Raw genomic sequence first — 24,294 nt, forward strand, 5'->3', positions numbered from 1 at the left:
CAGTGTACAGAGTGTAGGCTGCTACACGGGGGAGAGGATGTATAACACGTGTGCGATGACATCTGTCAGATAACCACCCGCTTGTTACATAGTAAAGTTGTCCGGCGGGCACACAGAACTCATTTCTGTACGTTCGCTGTTCAGTCTATTCTCCCCGCACCCTGGCTGGCTGCTACTTGCAACAAAGTAAAGGGAATGGCGCATGCCCAGTGAGTATGTAGGTAGACACAGGTACAGCTTTTGATTGGATACAGAAGAAGAGGAGACGAATGTGTCACATAGCATCACGCCGCCCTCCTCATCCGCAACGTCACTTCCGGCCATCTTTTCCCTTGTGTAGCATCCGTGGTCTCCATAGTGATTGGTCGGCGACCTGATAGAGGACTGTGACTGCGGCAACCTGTGAGCCGCCTTACCTGTACGAGGCGGGCGGGATGGACAAGGAGGACCCAGAGGGGCTGCAGGTAATTCTACAGCGATTACAGGATAGGATGGTGACACCCCATACTGAGCTATGGGAGAGAGGAGCAAGTCTTGTTTGCATAGCAGTCACTGGAGGGACGGTCCTTCCTCTCTCAGTTTACCTTCTTTCCCCCTCGGTCAGCATTCTCCCCCCCCCCCCCCCCCGGCCGTCGTTCTAGCCCCCCCGGCCGTCGTTCTAGCCCCCCCCCGGCCGTCGTTCTTCCCCCCCCCCCGGCCGTCGTTCTTCCCCCCCCCCCCCGGCCGTCGTTCTTCCCCCTGGCCGCCATTCCCCCCCCCCTCGGCCGCCGTTCTTCCCCCCCCCCCCGGCCGCCGTTCTTTCCCCCCCCCCCCGGCCGCCGTTCTTTCCCCCTCGGCCGCCATTCTTTTCCCCTTGGCCGACATTCTCTCCCCCCCGGCCGTCGTTCTTCCCCCCCGGCCGCCATTCTTCTCCCCCCCCCCGGCCGCCATTCTTCTTCCCCCCCCCAGCCGCCATTCCCCCCCCGGCCGCCGTTCTTTCCCCCCGGCAGCGGTTCTTTCCCCCCCCCCCCAGCAGCCATTCTTCCCCCCCGGCCGCCGGTAGCCGTTCTTCTTTTCCCCCCGGCCACGGTTCTTTCCCCCCCGGCCGCCGTTCTTTCCCCCCCCGGCCGCCGTTCTTTCCCCCCCCGGCCGCCGTTCTTTCCCCCCCCCCGGCCGCCGTTCTTTCCCCCCCCCGGCCGCCGTTCTTTCCCCCCCCTGGCCGCCGTTCTTTCCCCCCCTGGCCGCCGTTCTTTCCCCCCCGGCCGCCGTTCTTTCCCCCCCCGGCCGCCGTTCTTTCCCCCCCCCGGCCGCCGTTCTTTCCCCCCCCTGGCCGCCGTTCTTTCCCCCCCTGGCCGCCGTTCTTTCCCCCTCGGCCGCCGTTCTTTCCCCCTTGGTTATCCATTTTTTATTTATTTTTCTCCCCTCGATCATCTCTCTTCCCTTTTCGTTCGTCTCTCTTTCTCTGTTGATCTACTTTCTTACCTCCTCGATCGTTATTTTTTCCCTCCTCGGCCGTCGTTTTTTTTTTCTCAATTGGTCGTCGCTCTTTCCCCCCTTAGCCATCGTTCTTTCTCCCTTGGCCGTCTGTTCCTTCTCGTTCATCTCTGTTTCCCTGTCGATCTTCATTCTTCCCTCCTTGGTCGTATTTTTTTCCCTCCATGGTCATCACTCTTTTCTTCTCTGTCTTTGTTAGCCCCCATTCACACCTAGGCGTTTTGTCGCCTGTAGTGTAACGCCGCAGCAGCCCCGAGACGCTGGAGGGATGAAAACACATTGCCCTCTATGGAGATGGTTCACATCTCCACGCCGAACGCCTGCCGCCTGAAAAAAAGTCCCGGACCTTTTTTTCAGGCGGCTTTCGGCGTTCGGCATAGGACATGTGAACCATCTCCATAGAGGGGGTGAGGCTGCATTCACAATCGTGGCGTTTTGTTGCCGCAAATCACGGTACAAAACGTCGCAATTTGTCGCTGCAATTCGCGGGACAAAACGCCGCGATTTTGTACACCTAGGTGTGAATGCAGCCTTAGAGATGTAAAAATTCTGGAAAATTTGAAACCACGAGAGGAAAAAAAAATGTCCCTAATGTTTCCATAAAAAAAAAAAAAATTGTAATTATGTGAGTGTGCAGGAGTTTTACAAATTGAAAGTCGTTTTGTTACACTGGGAAGGTGAAATGTATATAAAGTATTATGCTTGAAATAAAAGTAATGCTTATTCAATAAATAAACAAAACTTGCTTTTCAAAATCATATATATAATTTTTTTTTTTTATTACAAATGGAAAACCAAGGACTGTCCAATATAACCACTGTCTGACCACCCCAGAGCACATTTACTGCTACTGGGCGGCTGCGCTGCGCAGAATCACGTATACGAGGGGGTGGTGATAAGTATTGAGCCTTACCCAGATACAATTGAGATAGGAAGCTGTAACTGCCACACTATTCTACATATTCCCCCAGGAAGTCAATGCCCTTGTGACATCTGTCCTGCAAGTGCAAATGTAATTCTTCCGACTGTTGGTGTAACCGCTCATTTGCAGCATTTGTTGCCTCCGGAACACTCCCAAATCGTTGTCCCTTTAGGTGTTTTTTGATATTGGTGAACAGATGGTAGTTAGAAGGAGCCAGGTCGGGCAAATAGGGTGTATGGGGCATCACTTGAAAGCCTAAGGTGGTCAGTTTTTCCATTGTTTTACCTGCAGTGTGTGACGAGGCAATGTCATGCAACAGGATGACACCTTTTGGAGAGCTCTCCACTAAGTTTTTCCTTGATATTTTGCCTCAACTTCGTCAATAAAGCACAGTAATATGTTGCATTGATGGTTGAAACCTTTTGGAGATGGTCCACCAGCGGAACTCCCTTCTTTTCCCAAAAAAACTGTTGCCATTTGCTTCTGCGCTGATCTTTGCACACAGAACTTCTTTGGCCTGGGGGAACCACTGTGCCTCCATTCCTTAGACCACAGGTGTCAAACACAAGGCCCCCAAGCTGAATCCAGCCCTCCAGGCCATTTCATGTGGCCCTCACACCTCTCTTGCAGCTGCAGGAAAGCTCCAGTCCTCCTCTGGTCCTACTCCAGACCTTTACTTGCTGCTTTGGGTCACACGCGCGCGCTGGTCCGAAGCTCCGTGACCACGGGGCCCGCGGACCCAATCGCCGCCGGTGTCCCGCGATCGGTCACAGGAGCTGGAGAACGGGGAGAGGTGAGTGTAAACACACCTTCCCCGTTCTTCTCTGTGGCAGTGTCACCGATCGTCTGTTCCCTGATATAGGGAACGACGATCAGTGACGTCACACGTCCAGCCCTGCTCCCCTACAGTAACCCCTTCACTGCCATTGTCATTTTCACAGTTATCAGTGAATTTTTATAGCACTTTTCGCTGTTAAAATGACAATGGTGCCAAAAATGTGTCAAAAGTGTCCGATGTGTCCGCAATAAGGTCGCAGTCACGAAAAAAATTGCTGATCGCCACCATTACTAGTAAAAAAAAAAAATATTAATAAAAATGCCATAAAACTATCCCCTATTTTGTAGACGCTATAACTTTTGCGCAAACCAATCAATTAACGCTTCTTGCGATTTATTTATTTATTTATTTTTTACCAAAAATAAGTAGAAGAATACGTATCGGCCTTAACTGAGGAAAAAAAATGTTTTTTTTTATATATTTTTGGGGAATATATTTTCATATTTTTATATATTTTTGGGGAATATTTATTATAGGAAAAAGTAAAAAATATTGTTTTTTTTTCAAAATTGTGGCTCTATTTTTGTTTATAGCGCAAAAAATAAAAACCGCAGAGGTGATCAAATACCACCAAAAGAAAGCTCTATTTGTGGGAAAAAAAAGGACGTCATTTTGTTTGGGAGCCACGTCGCACGACCGCGCAATTGTCAGTTAAAGCGACGCAGTGCCGAATCGCAAAAAGGGGCCAGGTCCTTAACCTGCGTATTGGTCCACGTCTTAAGTGGTTAAGCAATGCATCCAGCTTCTTCCCAGCAGCAGCATAAGGAAAGGGGGTGCACTGTGATGTAAGGGAGAGTGGGGGATTCAACTTCTGATGGTGGGGTGGCTCTTGACATCTTGCAGATACAACTGGCCCTTTTGAGGGCAATCATAATGCTGATGCGGCCCACGATGAAATTGAGTTTGCCACCCCTGCCTAAGAATGTTCCTTTGTCTCAGGGTCATAACATTAGATCCATGTCTCATCACCAGTTACCAGTTTGTCCAGGAAATCTGACTCACTACTTGCAAAATGTTGCAAAACAGCCACTGATGTCTCCACACATTTCCTCTTGTTCGGTTGTCAAAAGTTTTGGGATCCACTTTGCTGCAAGTTTTCTCATTTACAAGTGGTTGTGGATAATGGCACCAACCCTCTCACATGATATTCCCAGATATGTAGCAATACTTTTGGCTGATATTCGGCGGTCCTCTATGATCATGTCGTTGACGGCTTTCACATTTGCAGGCACAGAGACAGAAACGGGCCTTCCACTGGGTTTCTCACTTTCAAGACCGAAATGGCCAGTTTTAAAATTGACAACCCAACGTTTAACTGTTTCATATAAAGGGCCACTGCCACCCAAAGTTTGTGACATTTAATCATGGATCTGCGTCGCACCTTTCCCATGGAGAAACAGGAACTTGATTCTGGTCCTATATACTCTTCTGCATTGTATTTTTCTGGAGGTGCTGCCATGTTATCTGTTTTAGCCTTCCAATGCTACTTACTGCGATAGCCAGCTATAGATGGGGGCGGTGGACATGTTTGTGTTTCACCTATGGTGCTTGTAGTGTCCAGCAGTGCACCAACACCTTTGCAGCCATTGTGCTATATGCTGGGTGTTTGGTGTGCTCTTGTACCTTTTAAGGAGGGGTGGCTTCCCTTCAGTCCACCTGCCCCTATCTATCCATTAAAATGCATGTGCCTCCACTGTGGGGACACTCATTGTTTAGTGTTAGGACCACAGATATTACAGGGTGCCTTGGCGCGGCTCTGTGGCTCACGCATGCGTTTGCAAATGCGTGCGGACTAGACCCCTGTTTTTAACGCATAGTGTTAGACAGGTTAATTGGTTGTCTGCTAGCTGGTCGGTAAGTAGGCTTGGTTTTTCCCTGGGCATTCCCCAGGTTTTTGTTGTTACATGTTCACATTGGACCTTTCGAAGAAAGATAAATAAATGATTTTTGCACCATTGAATATAGACAAATTGGCCAGTACACCCTGCAATTTACAGCTTTCTAGCAAAAACATTTCTGGGAAAGGCTTAATACTTATCAGCACCCCCTCGTATATACACAATCATGCACTTCCAGGTATTGTCACGAGTGTGTGCCGCCGGCGGCTCGCTCCTGCTGTCGTTCTACACAGCAGGAGCTGATCCGTGGGTCCCACGGACCCAATATCCACCAGTACCCACTGATCGTTAAGTACACAGGCAGAACACCGATCTGCCTGTCAGTACAGAAGACGTGGATCCTGTGTTCCTGTAAAGCAGAAACACCAATCCACGCCTTCCACTAGTAAAAGCACCTCCCCAATACACTGAAACACAAGCTAGGCGCACACAGTTACCCCTTTTAAATTGCCCCTGATGTTAACCCTTTTGCAACCAGTGTCATTAGTATAGTGCAGGGGTGTCCAACCTTTTGAATAGCGAGGGCCACTTAAGCAACTTGGTAAACAGTCGCGGGCCACAATGAGCAAGGGCGTGCGGATGACAGGTCACGGCTACTCTATGGGCCCTCCGATCTGCCCAGATGGAAGGGGACAAATTCCCTTCTGTTTTTTGGATTGGAGGTAGGCAAGCGTAAATGGACATCTGTCGCTCTGTAGAGGATGAATTGAGGGTCCCATTTGGTCAGGCTGTTAATGTGAAAAGGGCCTAAGACTGCTTTCAACTGATGTGCTGCGGTTTACCCACACCGCGGGTGCAGCGTAGTGCACCTGTGTCTATCCTGCGGGTTAGCTGAACTTTGCCATAGACTCCTGTGGCAAAGCCGGCGCTGTAGAGGAAACATCAGCTTATGGGGCTCTGCTCCGCAGCCGCTTTCTTCCTCTACCACCAGTTTCATGTTAGTTAGTGTCAGTTAGTGTCCAATTTGCTTGGCGCAATCTCGCAGTCCCGCTGTAAGTCGCTGATCGCCGCTATTAGTATTAGAAAAAAAATTGATGAATAAAAATTCCATAAATGTATCCCATAATTTTGTAGATGCTATAACTTTTGCGCAAACTTATCAATATACGTTTTTTGGGATTTTATTTTTTAGCGGAATACATATTGGCCTAAATTGATGAAGAAATTTGATTTAAATTTTTTATGGGATATGTTTTATAGTACAAAGTAAACTATATATATTTTTTTTTCAAAATTGTCGTTTTTTTTTTTAAAAAATTTATGCTTATAGCGCAAAGAATAAAAACCACAGAGGTGATCAAATACCACCAAAAGAGCGCTATTTGTGGGGGAAAAGAAAGGACATATATTTTACGTGGGTACAGCTTTGCGCGACCGCGCAATTGTCAGTTAAAGTTACACAGTGCCGTATCGCAAAAAATTGCCTGGTCATGAAGGTGGTGTAAATCTTCTGGAACTGAAGTGGATATGATCAGAACATTTCACCTATACATGAGAACTGGTAACCACCCCCACTTTCCCTCAAAAGCAACAAAAAAAAGCAAAAAACCACAAGCATAACAAATAATCAGATTTGCCCCTTAGGACCAATATAGAGCTGCACGATTAATCGCAGAGAGAATCGCGATCTCGATTCACCCCCCCCCCCCGCGATCTCCATTTTGGATGACCACCGATTTTCTTCTCACTGCCCGTTCCACGTAACCAGCGTGGAACGCAAATGGCACCGATATCGGAACCGACGTCAGCAGCCTGCGCCGCTGGATGGATCCATGCGCCACCCAATGGTTGCCGGCGGTACTGCTTCTGATGTATTCTTTCTCACAGTTCTGTACAACTGTGTGTATCCATGCGCCACACAATGGTTGCCGGCGGTACTGCTTCTGATGTATAAAAAACACCAGTGATATGTCAATAATGTTAAAGACCATATAACTACTACGAAAAAAAAGCAGAATCAAAGTTTGATTCTGCTTTTTTCATAGGAGTAATATGGTCTTTAACATTATAGACATATCACTGGTCTGTTTTTTATATATTCGTATTTTCAGATAAATCACAGGTTTATTTATTTATTTATTTATTTGGGGGGGGGGGGGGGTTCTGGCATTCAGTTTTCGAGAATCGTGAGAGAATCGTGATCTTTAGTCTAGCGAAAGAATCGTGATTCTCATTTTGACCAGAATCGTGCAGCTCTCACCAATAGCAAATAAAAAGATAAGTAACTGGCATTATGTAAGATATGGACATTGGGGGGTGTAAGGTCAACCTCAATATTTACGCCTCATAGCGAGGTTTAATTTTTTGAGAAATTGGAGAAAAGGAAACAGAAGGCACAATATATGCTGCTGGTTAGAAAATGCTTTATGATGATCCAGAAGCAGCAGAAAGAGTGTTTCTGGAATGAAAACACTGGAGGGAAAAGCTACTTGCACTTTCCTTATGGTCCTCGTCATTTCATTACATTTTTTTAACCCTCATTCACACCAGTGCGGCTTTGAAATCGCACTACTTTAGTACGATTTCAAAGCCGCATTTCAGTGTGATTTTCACCTTTTGATTACATGGCTTTCAACTTTGTTTGACCGAAGTCTATGCAAGTCGCAATTAAAGCGGAAAGTAGTACAGGAACCCTTTTTGAAGTCGCTGAGACATGAGTTGCGGCAATTTGAACAGTTCCATTCAGGGCTGTGGAGTCGGTAGATAAATGTTCTGACTCCGACTCCGACTCCTCAGTTTTATGTACTTCCGACTCCGACTCCGACTCCTCTGTATTAATATGCGAATGTATTTTATACATTCCTTGAGGGAAAGAAACGCAACCTACCACAGGACTACTGGCTGGGAAGCCAACAGTCTACTGTATTGCACAGTTTAAGCAAAAGACAAACACAATGAAAACAATCAAGTGACTGGATAGTAGCAGCAGGCATAAACATCAGGAACAGGATCTTTACCAGTTCAAAAATACAAACCACATTATTTGGTTGTTTTAGAACAAAAACAAAGCTTATCTATAATGAACCAAAAACAAAATCTGTAAAACCTAGAAATGGTTTATATTAATCTTGAAATGTAGTTCTAGGCTTAGCAAATGCAAATCAATTCAATGTAGAGTTCTAAGTAAGAGAATTGCCTCTGCCAGATCCTCTTTCATAGAGGCTCTTAAGTCAGACTTTATTATTTTTAGGGCTGAAAATAATCTTTCGACACTGACTTGGGTGGGTGGCATTGCAGTAAGTATTCTGGCCACATCACTAACGATCTCTGGATAAACAAGGATGGCTTCTTCAACAGTAAGTTTTGATGAGCGATCATACTTTTCAACTTCTTTTAGTGCTTTATAAAACTCCTGTTGGAATTTTTTTATTTGGACACTTACTGGTTCTCTAACATGCGTTCCCTGTAAGAGCAGAACACAACACTATGGAAAGTATAAGTATTGCAGCTCCTAATTGTGCGTTGCGTGCCATATAGTGAAGCACATGAAAAGCATGCTTCTTCACGGTCACTTAACGTGTTCGTTTTGCGGTTACGTGAGGCACTGCATGCATTGGTCTTTATTCTTACAGTAGAGAAGTCATTAATTATAACTTTTTGTGAATTGGGACATTTAAACTTGCTTTTTTTTTTTTTTATTCCAATCTAAATTTAGTAGGAGTCGGAGTCGGTGCATTGTTTGCCGACTCCGACTCCAGGTACCCAAAATTTCCCCCGACTCCGACTCCTCGACTCCGACTCCGACTCCACAGCCCTGGTTCCATTACCGGTGATGAGGTGCAACTTCTCATGAGATTTGTAACTATCAAATTTGCATGACAAATCGCACAGGTGGGAATGAGGGCTGAATGTCTTTAGGACACCTCTGGCATGCCAAAATGTGTTTTGTCATCCTTGTAGCATTTGGAAAATAATATTTTTTCTCACAATATTTGCAAATTGTAGCTTTACTCTCAGCAGAAATTGCACTGTGGGAATGTTTCCTAAGAGCCCATTCACACAGGGGCAACACGACTTCTAGCATGACTTTGGGAGGCAACTTGGACACAACTTGAGTATAAATCATCAGGCAACTTATAAGGCAACTTCAAGTCGCCTCTAGGACAGGAGGCTTTCCAGTGGCCAATCAAACAACAATAAGCTCGGGGGGAGGGAGGGGTGTGCCTGAGAAATGTATGTTATCTTCCTGTATTGTTGCTTCAGTTAAGACAGTGATCCAACTTCTGAGGCGACTTTCATTGAAATCAATGGGTACAAGTTGCCTACAAGTCGGATTGAAGTAGTACAGCAGGGCTCGACAAATCCAGGTCGCCATGGTGACTAGAAATAGCATCCTGGCGACTTGGCTTGGAAGGTGGGCAAAAAAAAAATACATTTTTTTTTTGTGAAGTCCCCAGCTCTTCCTTGTGTGAGCTGGCGCCATCTGGTGGTGGCCGTTGGTATTACAAGTTAAGCAGCAATTCTAATGTCATTTTTCACTATTTTCACTGCCATCTTCTTCCCTCTAATTAGAACCCCCAAACATTATATATATTTTTTATCCTAACACCCTAGAGAATAAAATGGCGATCGTTGCAATACTTTCTGTCACGCTGTATTTGCGCAGCGGTCTTACAAGCAAAATTTTTTGGGGAAAAAATTACACTTTTTTATTAATTAAAAAATAAGACAACAGTAAAGATATCCCCATTTTTTTTTAATATTATGAAAGATAATGTTACGCCGAGTAAATTCATACCCAACATGTCACGCTTCAAAATTCCGTCCGCTCGTGGAATGCCCACAAACTTTTACCCTTTAAAATCTTCATAGGCGACGTTTAAAAAAATCTACAGGTTGCATGTTTTGAGTTACAGAGGAGGTCTAGGGCTAGAATTATTGCTCTCGCTCTACCAATCGCGATACCTCACATGTGTGGTTTGAACACCGTTTACATATACGGGTGCTGCTCACGTATGTGTTCGCTTCTGTGCGCAAGCTTGTCGGGGCGGGGTGCGTTTTCTGGCTCCTAACTTTTTTAGCTGGCTCCTAGATTCCAAGCAAATTTGTCAAACCCTGTAGTACAGGAACCTTTTCTGAAGTCGGAGCGACTTCAGTAGTGTACATTAAGACGGGTCCCATTCACTTCCATTAATTTTCTCGACCGCGCGACTTGGGGCAATTTGAAGTCAGATCCCAGGTCGCCCCAGTGTGAAACGGCTCTTACTCTAGATGTTGGTCTCTCCATTTTAGACCCCTTTCACACTGCAGGTGTTTTTCAGGCCGCTAAATGGCTAAAAATAGCGCCTGTAAAGTACCTGAAAAGAGCCTCCCCTGCAGCCCACTGTGAGAGCCTTAGTGCTTTCATACTGGAGCGGTGCGCTTGCAGGATGTTAGAATAAGTCCCACAAGCAGCATTCTTGGAGCGCTTTAGGAGCGGTGTTTGCACTGCTCCTCCACCATCCCTGCACATTTAAATCAGTTGGCACCGCTGCAGAAGCACCTGTAAAGCGATTCGGCAGCAGCGCTTTTCGGGTGCATTTAACCTTTCCTTCGCCGCTAGCAGGGGATAAAAGTGCCCGTAGTAGCCGAAAAGCGCATTCTAAAACGACAGTAAAGCACTGCTAAAACTAGTGGCGCTTTACCGCTAACGCGGGAGCGCTGTGAGTGTGAAAGGGGTCTAACTGAGAGGAGGAAAAAAAACAATTTATTGGCCAGACTATAGGTAAACATTATGCTGTGATAGTGGAGAACATTAATAGGGTTAACTTATTTTAAAGGTAAACTACCATATTTTTTGCTCCATAAGGCACACCAGACCATAAGACACACCTATGTTTTAGAGGAGGAAAACAAGAAAAAAAATATTCTGAACCAAATGGTGTACTAATGGGGTTTGTGGGCCTGGTCAATATTCGCATTAAAAGACACAAAGACATTACCCCCGATTTTTTTGGGGGAAAAAGTGCGTCTTATGGAGCGAAAAATACAGTAATTTGTCAGACAAATTTGCCCTATATATCTACGGTATCCCAAAAATCACCCAACTATAGGAGATACAATATGGAGCCCACAAGTATACTAAACCGGAGCCTTTTCCCTGGAGTGCCCCCTAGTGGCAGAAATGCATATTTCTTTTGTTTGAGAAAAGCGTTGAGAAGTACAGTGTTACTTGAATTGTATTCCAGTATTTGCTTGTCTTCATCTGAGTGAACTTGCAATAATTTAAGACTTTACGTACATTTTTACAAATCTTTCATTAAAGTGGTTATAAAGGCTGAAGTGTTTTTTACCTTCATGCATTCTATGCATGAAGATAAAAACCTTGTGTGCTGCTCCCTCCTCAGCCCTCCCTCAATACTCTCCTGTTCCAGCGATGTACAAAAGAGCCTCAGCTGTCCTAGGACTCCTTCTCCTGATTGGCTGAGACAGCAGGAGGAGCCATATGCTCATTGAGACAATGAGGAGAGATCGGGGGAAGGGCCAAGCCACAGCTCTATTTGTCTTATGAACGCATAGAGCAGGACTCGGGAACGAGCACGCACCAATGGCCCCATAGCAAGCGGTATGCTATTGGGGGAACTGGTTATGGGGGCGGAGCCAGAAGCGCCAGCGGGGGACCCAAAGAGAGGAGGCTCAGGGCTACTTTGTGCAGCCTTATAGGCTGAAACGTGTCAACTGTTTTCATCTGCGTTTGTTCACTGTGGCTTGTCAATAAAAATAAAGATTTTTTTAAAGAGCAACAACCGGAGTGCGGATCATTTTTCCTACACTGCTCTGTGCAAAACCATTGTACAGAGCAGGTAAGTATTACAGGTTTATTTATTTATTTTAAGCCAAACGTTTTTTTTTTTTTTTTAATCAAATCATCTTTTTATTTCTTTTATATACAAACAACAAAAACAACATACAACCCAAGCCCGCATTGAGAGGGAAGAATAAATAAATAAATAAACCCCATCACCCCTGGCCCCCATGCTCGGCCCCAAACCAAACTTTTAATACTGTCATAGATCTATTATATAGCATTGTAAATAAACATATTCCACACACTTATTTTATTTTTTTTCCGGGAAAAAAAACATATCGGCTTTGTAAAAAAAATTGAAAACCTTTTTTTTTTTTCACAATTTTTTTTTTCCCCACAATTTTTTCTGTTCTTTTTCCAGGCCTTCCCATCTCTAGTCTTCATTCTTTCCCCCTCAGTCATTGTTCTTTTTCCCTCGGTTTGTCGCTCTTTTTGGTTCAATGTATAAATCTCAATAAAAATGTACTATTCTACTACCAAAACTGTTATACTGCACTATGGCCCAGATTCACGTACGAGTTACGCCGGCGCATCTCCAGATACGCCGTCGTAACTCTGAGTCTGTGCCGTCGTATTTATGCGCCTGATTCTTAGAATCAGTTACGCATAGATTTGTATTAGATCCGACCGGCGTAAGTCTCTTACGCCGTCGTATCTTAACTGCATATTTACGCTGGCCGCTAGGGGCATGTACAGGGAGTGCAGAATTATTAGGCAAGTTGTATTTTTGAGGATTAATTTTATTATTGAACAACAACCATGTTCTCAATGAACCCAAAAAACTCATTAATATCAAAGCTGAATATTTTTGGAAGTAGTTTTTAGTTTGTTTTTAGTTTTAGCTATTTTAGGGGGATATCTGTGTGTGCCGGTGACTATTACTGTGCATAATTATTAGGCAACTTAACAAAAAAATAATATATACCCATTTCAATTATTTATTTTTACCAGTGAAACCAATATAACATCTCAACATTCACAAATATACATTTCTGACATTCAAAAACAAAACAAAAACAAATCAGTGACCAATATAGCCACCTTTCTTTGCAAGGACACTCAAAAGCCTGCCATCCATGGATTCTGTCAGTGTTTTGATCTGTTCACCATCAACATTTCGTGCAGCAGCAACCACAGCCTCCCAGACACTGTTCAGAGAGGTGTACTGTTTTCCCTCCTTGTAAATCTCACATTTGATGATGGACCACAGGTTCTCAATGGGGTTCAGATCAGGTGAACAAGGAGGCCATGTCATTAGTTTTTCTTCTTTTATACCCTTTCTTGCCAGCCACGCTGTGGAGTACTTGGACGCGTGTGATGGAGCATTGTCCTGCATGAAAATCATGTTTTTCTTGAAGGATGCAGACTTCTTCCTGTACCACTGCTTGAAGAAGGTGTCTTCCAGAAACTGGCAGTATGACTGGGAGTTGAGCTTGACTCCATCCTCAACCCAAAAAGGCCCCACAAGCTCATCTTTGATGATACCAGCCCAAACCAGTACTCCGCCACCACCTTGCTGGTGTCTGAGTCGGACTGGAGCTCTCTGCCCTTTACCAATCCAGCCACGGGCCCATCCGTCTGGCCCATCAAGACTCACTCTCATTTCAGCAGTCCATAAAACCTTAGAAAAATCAATCTTGAGATATTTCTTGGCCCAGTCTTGACGTTTCAGCTTGTGTGTCTTGTTCAGTGGTGGTCGTCTTTCAGCCTTTCTTACCTTGGCCATGTCTCTGAGTATTGCACACCTTGTGCTTTTGGGCACTCCAGTGATGTTGCAGCTCTGAAATATGGCCAAACTGGTGGCAAGTGGCATCTTGGCAGCTGCACGCTTGACTTTTCTCAGTTCATGGGCAGTTATTTTGCGCCTTGGGTTTTCCACACGCTTCTTGCGACCCTGTTGACTATTTTGAATGAAACGCTTGATTGTTTGATGATCGCGCTTCAGAAGCTTTGCGATTTTAAGAGTGCTGCATCCCTCTGCAAGATATCTCTCTATTTTGGACTTTTCTGAGCCTGTCAAGTCCTTCTTTTGACCCATTTTGCCAAAGGAAAGGAAGTTGACTAATAATTATGCACACCTGATATAGAGTGTTGATATCATTAGACCACACACCTTCTCATTACAGAGATGCACATCACCTAATATGCTTAATTGGTAGTAGGCTTTCGAGCCTATACAGCTTGGAGTAAGACAACATGCATAAAGAGGATGATGTGGTCAAAATACTCATTTGCCTAATAATTCTGCACTCCCTGTACGCTGATTTACACCTAGAAATATGTAAATCAGCTAGATACACCAATTCACGAACGTACGTCCGGCCGACGCAGTACAGATACGCCGTTTACATTAGGCTTTTCCCGGCTTAAAGTTACACCTGGTATATGAGGCGTACATGCGGCGTACCAATGTTAAGTATGGACGTCGTTCCCGCGTTGAATTTTGAAAATGTTACGTCGTTTGCGTAAGTCGTTCGCGAATAGGGCTGGGCGTCATTTACGTTCACGTCGAAAGCATTGGCTTCTTGCGGGTTAATTTGGTGCATGCGCACTGGGTTACTTTCACGGACGGCGCATGCGCCGTTCGTAAAAAGCGTAATTTACGTGGGGTCACATTAAATTTAAATAACACACGCCCACATCTACCACATTTGAATTAGGCGGGCTTACGCCGGCCTATTTACGCTATGCCGCCGCAACTTTGGTTTGAGAATACGGCACTTGCCTGTCAAAGTTGCGAAGGCGTAACGTAAATAGGATACGTTACGCCCGCACAAAGATACACGATTCTACGTGAATCCGGGCCTATGTCTTTTATACAGTTGTATTCAAAATTATTCAACCCCCACTGAAATTGATTGTTTTGCCAAGTTTGACATTGATTTTGATCATCCTGTCATCCTGCTTACAATTAAATCAAAGAGGCACGTGTAGGTCAGACAAATATAACATAACATTTATAATGAAATAACCACAAATGTCTTTTCTGTGCTCACATCATTATCAGTTTTATTCAACCCCCAAGTGACATTCAATCTTAGTACTTAGTACAACATCCTTTTACAGTTATAACAGCTTTTAAACTTGAAGCATAGCTTGACACAAGTGTCTTGCAGCGATCTACGGGTATCTTCGCCCATTCGTCATGGGCAAAAGCCTCCAGTTCAGTCACATTCTTAGGCTTGCGCACTGCAACTGCTTTCTTTAAGTCTCACCAGAGGTTCTCAATCGGATTTAAGTCTGGTGACTGCGATGGCCACTCCAAAATGTTCCAGCCTTTAATCTGCAACCATGCTCTAGTGGACTTGGAGGTATGCTTGGGATCATTGTCCTGTTGAAAGGTCCAACGTCTCCCAAGCCTCAGGTTTGTGACGGACTGCATCACATTGTTATCCACGATCTCCTGGTACTAAAGAGAATTCGTGGTACCTTGCACACGCTGAAGCTTCCCTGTACCTGCAGAAGCAAAACAGCCCCAAAGCATGATTGACCCCCCGCCATGCTTCACAGTAGTCAAGGTGTTCTTTTCATCATAGGCCTTGTTCTTCCTCCTCCAAACATAGCGTTGATCCATGGGCCCAAACGGTTCTAATTTTGTTTCATCAGTCCACAGAACACAATCCCAAAACTTCTGTGGTTTGTCCACATGACTTTTGGCATACTGCAGTCGACTCTTCTTATTCTTTGGAGACAGCAAGGGGGTGTGCCTGGGAGTTCTGGCATGGAGGCCTTCATTACGCAGTGTGCGCCGTATTGTCTGAGCAGAAACTTCAGTACCCACATCTGACAAATCTTTTCTCAGTTCCTCAGCAGTCACACGGGGACTTTTCTCCACTCTACGCTTCAGGTAGCGCTCAGCAGTCGAAGTCAGCATCTTCTTTCTGCCACGACCAGGTTGCGTTTCAACAGTGCCCTTTGGCTTGAATTTGCGAATGATGCTTCCTATGGTGTCTCTTGGTATGTTTAACATCTTTGCAATCTTCTTATAGCCATTGCCCTTCCTGTGAAGAGTAATCACCTCTTCTCTTGTCTTCCTGGACCATTCCCTTGACCTCACCATGTTTGTAACCACACCAGTAAATGTCTAGAAGGAGCTGAGTATCACAGTCATTTTAAAGCTGCCTAATTGGTGCTTATTAGGCTTTATTGCTGCTCCCTGACATCCACAGGTGTTTTCAATACCTGATTGATAACACTTCAATGAACCTCTGTTCTTCAGAGTGGTAGTCTTTAAGGGGTTGAATAATTGTGTAAATGAAGAATTCACAAAATAAACATTTACTACTGTATTACAAAACCAATTGGTGTCATTTTAGTTGCATATGGTTATTTAAGAAGTCCTTGTAGGATTTAATTCTGAATACAATTACAAATGTACACTAAATTCCCTAAAACCCTTTACAGCATTGGGGGGTTGAATAATTTTGAACACAACTGTATAACCTCTATACTTCTGCATTTTGTTATATTGGAAAAATCAAGAAAATATATTAAAGAAAAGCACTTTTTGGTTTACCTGATCATTTTCTTGTGAATTGATTCTTCCTTATGATCATCCTTGGGGACGTGGCGGGGCTGTGTCCTTTTTTTTTTTTTACATACGTTGTGCTAATGGTGTCTCTTGTTTCACCATAGTAAACTAATGCATAAGATAATAACAATGATTATCTGTCTTTTCTCTCAAAAATGTTGTTGACAAAGAGCCTTTTAAAGGGAATAAACAAGGTTATCCATACAACAGTGGTATACAGAGCATAAACATACGGGGTATGGACGGCTAACACAGGGCAGGAACTGCAGTGTCAGGCATCGCAGGACGTAGGTAGACTTTGCTAGTAGGAACAGGTTCTTGCTAGTAGTGTTGTTTATGGACTAATACAATTGTCTGTAGAGGCATGTTGAAAATCTTCGTCTACCAATGTTCAATGTTGTCATTAGTTGTACATAACTATTTGGTGACCTATATACCACAAGTATTCATTTTATTAACATAAAACCCTAGATAAAACGATAATTTTTTTGCGTTGGGAAGAGTTAGTCTCCTGCCAGGACACATATAGCTGGATTCAGGTAGCCGGCGCATCTTTGTGGCAGCGTAGCGTATCGTATTTACGCTACGCCGCAGTAAGTCAGAGAGGCAAGTGCTGTATTCACAAAGCACTTGCCTCCTAAGTTACGGCGGCGTAGCGTAAATGGGGCCGGCGTAAGTGCGCCTAATTCAAATGAGGGGGCGTGATTTATGTGAATGTTATGTGACCTGACGTGATTGACGTTTTTTACGAACGGCGCATGCGCCGTCCGTGTACATATCCCAGTGTGCATTGCTCCAAAGTACGCCGCAAGGACGTATTGGTTTCGACGTGAACGTAAATTACGTCCAGCCCCATTCACGGACGACTTACGCAAACGACGTAAAATTTTCAAATTTCGACGCGGGAACGACGGCCATACTTAACATTGGCTAGGCCAGCTATTTGTTGGAATAACTTTACGCCGGAAAACGCCTTACGTAAACGGCGTATCTTTACTGCGACGGGTGCACGTACATTCGTGAATCGGCGTATCTAGTCATTTGCATATTCTACGCCGAACTCAACGGAAGCGCCACCTATCGGACAGCGTAAATATGCACACTAAGATACGCTCGTATCTTAGCCTAATTTAAGCCTTATATGGTTTCCAGAATACGCTTAAATTTACGACGGCGTAGATTCAGAGTTACGACGGCGTATCTACTGATACGCCGGCGTAACTGTTTCTGAATCTGGCCAATAGATGTCGGCTAGGAGAACAGTTTATAAGATGATGATGAAATGCTGTGCAACGTATGGGCATAACTACTTTTTTTTTTTTTTTTTTAAGGTTGGGGACCTGTTTTTAGCATGCATAGGAAGTTGTTGAGCAAACATAGGTTATAAATTGCATTTAGATATTGAATCAGAATCACTTTCAGGCCCCTTTCGTACTTGTGCGACTTGTCCTGGGACTTGGGAGTGCAAAGTCACGTGACAAGTCGTTCCCCATGATTTCCAATAAAAAAACATTCATATATGTGCGAATTCAAGTCGTGCCGACTTCAAAGTAGTCCCTGTACTACTTTGGTCTGACTTTCGAGTTGAGGTCCATAGACCTCAAGTTTACACAGACATTCCCTGAAATCACAGCAAAATCATGGTAAAATCGCAGGTTTTAAGTCGCAGCAGTGTGAAAGGGGCCTCAGGGTGCAAGAGAAGTGGTAATGCGCAGTGAATATGTATAAACAAGGTTTCCAATTCCCCCAAGAGCCCAGCATTGAGCTGCCCTATTCATTCTCACTATGGCCCAGATTCTCGTATTTGGGTGTAAAACTGTGCGGGCGTAACGTATTTACGTTATGCCGCTGCAAGTTTTACAGGCAAGTGCTTTATTCACAAAGAACTTGCCTGTAAAGTTGCGGCAGCGTAGCATAAATCACCCGGCACAAGCCCGCCTAATTCAAATTAGCCGGGTAGGGGGCGTGGAGCATTTAAATTAAGCGCGTTCCCGCGCCAAACGTACTGCGCATGTGCCGTCCGGAAAATATCCCAGAGTGCATTGCTCCAAATAACGTCGCAAGGACATCATTGGTTTCGACGTGAACGTCGTAACTTCACTGCATCGACCACGCGCACTGATGGTACTGCACTGATAAGGCGGCACTGATGGGCACCGATGAGGTGGCACTGATGTGGCATTGATGGGCACTAATATGCGGCACAGATGGGCACTGATAGGCGGCACGGATAGGTGGCATGGATGGGCTTGGATAGGCAGCATGGATGGGCACGGATTGGTGGCACAGATGGGCACGGATAGGCGGCACGGCTGAGCACGGATAGGCGGCATGGATGGGCACTGATAGGCGGCATGGATGGGCACTGATAGATTGGCACTATGCCCATCCGTGCCACCTATCGTATGTGTTGTACTAATGGATGTCAATCAGTGCCAAACAATGCCTGCCAATCAGTGATGCCAATTGTGGGCACAGATTGGCATCCATTGCGGCACTGATTGGCATCCATTTTTTGTGTCCTTCTCATCCCTGGTGGTCTAGGGTGGCATACTTTTTTTTTTTTTTTTTTTTTAATCCCTGGTGGTCCAGTGGGCATCCTCGGGGGGGCTGTGCTGATAATCAGCACAAACCCCCCCCCCCCTGTCACAGGAGCAGCCGATCGGCTCTCCTCTACTCGCGTCTGACAGACGGGAGTGAGGAAAAGCCGGTTACCGGCTTTTCCTATTTACATCGTGATCAGCCATGATTGGACACGGCTGATCACGTGGTAAAGAGTCTCCGTGAGAGACTCTTTACCTTGATCGGTGTTGCGGGGTGCCAGAATGACACCCTGCAACAGCGATCGCCGCGATGCGTGCCCCCGGGGGCGCGCAGCGGCTCAAAATCCTGAGGACATCATATGACGTCCAGTCAGGATTTTACAGCCAGTTTGCCGACGTCAATTTGTCATTGGCGGGATAGGATAGGATAAAGGAATATTCCTAAACTTTGTTTTATCTCATGGTTACTGTGACATTGTGTGAATGCATAAATGCAGTGCATGTTATCTCAGCTTGCAGAGCTTGGATTCATTGAAGGAGTTTACCAAAATTTTTAATATTGCAGAATATACAGCCTCATGCTACATAACTAAGCTCCATTTCATGCTGAATAGACTAAATTATTAATGTATCCGAAATAGAAAACTATCTTTGCATTAATTGTTACGCCAAAAGCATTTTGTTAAAATAAACTTGATAAAAATCTTTCTTTTTTTTTTAAATCATTGGTTTATATCCAACCTGCCTTTCAACTAGATATCCTGAATTATGATTGGAAAAATAGGTAGTTAGCCTTACTTTCTTTTTTTCCAAAAAAATTTCCCACTTTCACCTGATTTTCTTCTCTTGTGTGCCCTTGGTGTAGCTCTTATTTCTTTTACATTTAGGGCCAAGGGAGATAGGTGGGATTTTTAATATATTTTTCAAATGTTATATTGTATATGCTTGCCATGAATGAGTTATCACATATTTATTGCACCTGAGTTTTTTATTTTTTTGCACCTGAAACAAAATTAGAGGTATATGTTGAAGTTCATATTATTCTTGCACTCATTTCAGACAAAACTTGTCCAGAACCAGCCATATGACGAGAGCCTTGATATTAATGACTCGGAGGACGTTGCTAGTATTCACTCTCCAACTCCACGTAAACCAGGTGAGAAGAAGCTTGGACAAAATGAGAATTATGGAAATTGTTTAGGCAAGATGGCTTGTTACCATCTTTGATCATTTTCTGTTATTTCACCAGCTCCTAAACTTTTATCTGGGAAATTGAAAGGTATAATGCATCCAATCAGCCGTGGAGGTGATGACATGAATAAGGTAATTATTAAATGTGATGATGGCAAACGGAAGTTTTCTGGCTGTTTTTACGTTGCATCATAATTTAAAAACTCTATAGGTTAGTAACATAGATGCAAGCTTATATATAATGGGCCAGATTCACGATGGAATTACGACGGCATATCTCCACATACGCCGTCGTAATTCCGAATCCGAGCCGTCGTATCTATGTGCCTGATTCATAGAATCAGTTACGCATAGATTTGGGCAAGATACGAGCGGCGTAAGTCTCCTAGGCCGTCGTATCTTGGGGTGCATATTTACGCTGGCCGCTAGGTGGTGCTTCTGTTGATTTCCGCGTTGAATATGTAAATTAGGTAGATACGCCGATTCACGAACGTACTTGCGCCCGCTACACCGTTTACCTTAGGCTTTCGTCCGGCGTAAAGTTACCTCTGCTATATGAGGCGCAGCCAATGCAAAGTGGACATCGGCACAAGCGTATCTTCTTACGTCGTTTACGTAAGTTGTACGTGAATGGGGCTGTGCGTAGGTTACGTTCACGTCACAGGCATTGAGCTGGCGTAACTTTGGGAAAAAATTTGACGTGATACTGAGCATGCGTGCGCATGCGCCGTTCTTTAAGCGCGGAATTTACGTGGGGTCACGATTGATTTACATACAACATGCCCACCTCTTCCACATTTGAATTAGGCGGGCTTACGCCGGCCAATTTACGCCACGCCGCCGCAACTTACGGAGCAAGTGCTTTGTGAATACTGCACTTGCCCGTCTAAGTTGCGGAGGCGTAGCGTAAAAAGGATACGCTACGCCGGAAGAAAGATACGCGCTCCTACGTGAATCTAGCCCATTGTTTATAACTGTGACAGTTACCATTCATGCCTTGCCCTGAATGTAACTATGTAACTGTTTTGGCAAACAGTTTAATCATTGCATCTAGTTCCGCTTTAAAGCGGAGTTCCACCCAAGAATTTAACTTCTGCTTTAAGTGACGGTGACTCCCTGACATGCCACATTTAGCGTGTCATTTTGGGGGGGGGGGCGGATATCCTCTTTTTAGAGGCATTCAGCTCCCACTTCTTCCCGGGGCTCCGCGGTACCGGAAGGAATTTCACCTCTTCCCCCTCCCTCCCTCCCTGCAATCTTCTGGGGCACGTCACAGGTCCCAGAAGGTTACCAGGCCAATCACAGCATGCAGCACAGCTTGCGTATGCATAGTGCGTGCCCGGCTGTGAAACCACAGCCGGGCACCCACAGGAGTGCCGGTGTCATGGAGAGGAGCGGGGCTTCGTATGCCTGCATTGCTGGACCGTAGGACAGGTGAGTGTCCGATTATTAAAAGTCAGCAGCTACACTTTTTGTAGCTGCTGACTTTAAAAATAAAAATATTTCGGCAGAACTCCGCTTTAAAGTGGAATGTTGCCCAAAACAAAAAATGTTCTTTAGCAAGAAACGTACATCCCACAATAATACTTATGCTACCAAACTTAGTTTGTGCTGTAAAATGTTTCCAGCATTTTTCCTGCTTCTTCTTGTGGGAGACCGCCATTTTGCTGAAGCCCAGAGCAAGTGAAAAAGCTGTAAATCTTTACGCATTTAGCAGATCGGCCTCTCCACATTCAGCACAGTGATGTAAAATAGAGAGCAACTGAGCATGTGCATTACAGGGTGAGACAGTGTATTACTGGATTTTAAACAGTGTAGACAATTTTTTTTTTATAATTGACAATTTTTATTAAGTTTTTAATATACTGTATGCAATACAGTGGTTTAAAACATAAACACAGGAGAATAAAGTAATAAAAGGGAAGTAGTAGTCACAAACGGCTCTGGAGTGGGCATGGTGACAGAATTAACACACAATCCACAGACATAGAGGTAGCGCTGGACTAATTACAGTGTGGGCTTCGATGTCAGACATGCCATCAGTAGGGTCTGTGATTTATATTTGCATGGCCCGCTATTCAAAGGGGGGGAGCGAAGAATGGGAGGCGGGAGCGGGTGTATGCCTCCTTTCCCTCACAAAGCCTAAAGGTCCTTTGGTGCAGCATGCTATCGAAGACAGGCTTTTCTGCTCAGGCTGTGGCTGCTTTCTAAAGAAAACTAATAGGTAGATTCACAAAGAGTTAGGCCGGCTTATCAGTAGATAAGCCGACCTAACTCAGAATCTACGCCGACTTATGTTTAAGTGTATTCTCAAACAGAGATACGCTTAAACATATCTAAGATAGGACGGCTTGCGCCGTCCTATCTTAGGTTGCAATATTGAGGCTGGCCGCTAGGTGGCGCTTCCATTGCGGTCGGCGTAGAAAATGTAAATTAGTAGATACGCCGATTCACGAACGTACGCCCGGCCGCCGCAGTACATTTACGCCGTTTCTGTAAGGCAATATCAGGCCTAAAGTTATTCCATCTTGTAGATGGAATTGTAATGTTAAAGTATGGCCGCCGTTCCCGCTTCGAAATTTTTACGTTGTTTGCGTAAGTCGTCCGTGAATAGGGATTTACGTCGTTTACGTCCACGTCGAAATCAATAGGCCCGTGCGGCGTACTTAGCCGCAATGCGCACTGGGAAAAAATGCGCAGTTTAAAAAAAACGTCAAAAATGTAAGGTCAAGCCCCATTAACATAAAACACGCCCCCTTAGACACATTTGAATTAGGCGCCCTTATGCCCGCCCGCTTTAGGCTACGCCGCCGTAACTTAGCAGGCAAGTACTTTGAGAATCAAGTACTTGCCTAGCTAACTTACGGCGGCCTAGCCTAAACACGCTAAGCTACGCCGCCACAAGTTTAGTTCAATCTACCTGAATCTACCTAAAGGTCTTTGCAGGATTTGTTTTGATGCACCTAGAACATATTTAGTTTAGATTTAAACTAAAAGTTTGGTTGGCTTGACAATATGAATATGTCGATTTTGTTTTCCCCAAAAAGCATTTTATGAATACATTTGGAAAATTGTCTGATTTGATAAATACAATATTAAGTATTAGCCTGGGTTCACACATGCCGTGGCTCACAGCAGGGGGTCCGGTGCATCCCCGTTCACCAATTCAGGTGCGAATCAAGTCCAAAATGTTGCCTGAATCAGAACCAAAGACACACAGGACCCTTTCCACATGTGGACCACGGCCGCCCCGGAGGTGTGTGAACCAACTCCATTGTGAGCTGGGCACACTCACCTGTCATGTGAATTGGGATGTGGGAAAACCTGCATCTCATTTGCATAAGTGTGAGGCCAGCCTTAGTCTATCTATCTTAAAATACTGTTAATAATTTTATTGTTGTGTTTATTTTTTAATGCACTTGTATACTTCTTTCAACATAAAGAAAGGGAAAGCTGCTAATAAGCCTGGAGAGGTTCGTGTCAGCTCTCAACACGAATTTAGTGATGATGAAGATCTAGACAATACAGGCGATGAGGATGATGATGAAGATGATGATGATGATGACGATGACGACGACGATGATGACGACGAGGAAGACGAGGAAGGAAATAGCATTTCAAATGTAGGGTAAGTGTAAGAGTATAGTTTTATGATAATATAAAAAAGGGAGAAAAGGTTGGTAAATGGAGTCCACTAGCCAAAAAGATGGTTTTGCAAGATGGCTGCCTACTTTTATAATAAATGGGGAGCAAAAGTTACAGAAAACTGTCACCAACTCACCATAATGAAACTAAAGGCACCCTGTAAAATAAGCAAAACAATACACACGTGTCCTGGGTACAGGGACTCCAGTCTTCATTCCCTTGTGGAGCGATGGCTACAACTGGTATCCACCTGGTACCCGCAGTTTGCTGTGGTACCCCCCTATGGGCCCCTACATCTCAACAAGACATAGTGACCTGGAGGAAGGCGGAAACACAGTACATAGTGAGGGACCCGACATCTGACACACCAGAAGTGTTGTATACTAGTGGCTGCCATAGCTTTGCATATTAAAGCACACCAGATTACCTGCCAACCAGACAGGTAAGACTTTTTCTATTACAGAGT

General features: G+C 44.7%; 1 protein-coding gene across 2 annotated transcripts in view; it reads left to right on the forward strand.

Annotated features, from left to right (window-relative positions):
- The first annotated feature begins 300 nt into the window (after nucleotides 1-300).
- IFT46 (intraflagellar transport 46) overlaps nucleotides 301-24,294 on the forward strand; it is a 49,687-nt gene continuing 25,693 nt past the window's right edge. For both annotated transcript variants that reach the window (XM_040325492.1, XM_040325493.1), the window contains exons 1-4: nucleotides 301-464; nucleotides 20,052-20,148; nucleotides 20,242-20,315; nucleotides 23,627-23,811. In XM_040325492.1, the coding sequence (XP_040181426.1) occupies nucleotides 435-464; nucleotides 20,052-20,148; nucleotides 20,242-20,315; nucleotides 23,627-23,811 (386 nt within the window). In that variant the 5' untranslated portion in view covers nucleotides 301-434. The remainder of the gene's footprint in view (nucleotides 465-20,051; nucleotides 20,149-20,241; nucleotides 20,316-23,626; nucleotides 23,812-24,294) is intronic.

Source organism: Rana temporaria, chromosome 10 (assembly GCF_905171775.1).
Source record: "Rana temporaria chromosome 10, aRanTem1.1, whole genome shotgun sequence".
NCBI classification, from domain to species: Eukaryota; Metazoa; Chordata; class Amphibia; order Anura; family Ranidae; genus Rana; species Rana temporaria.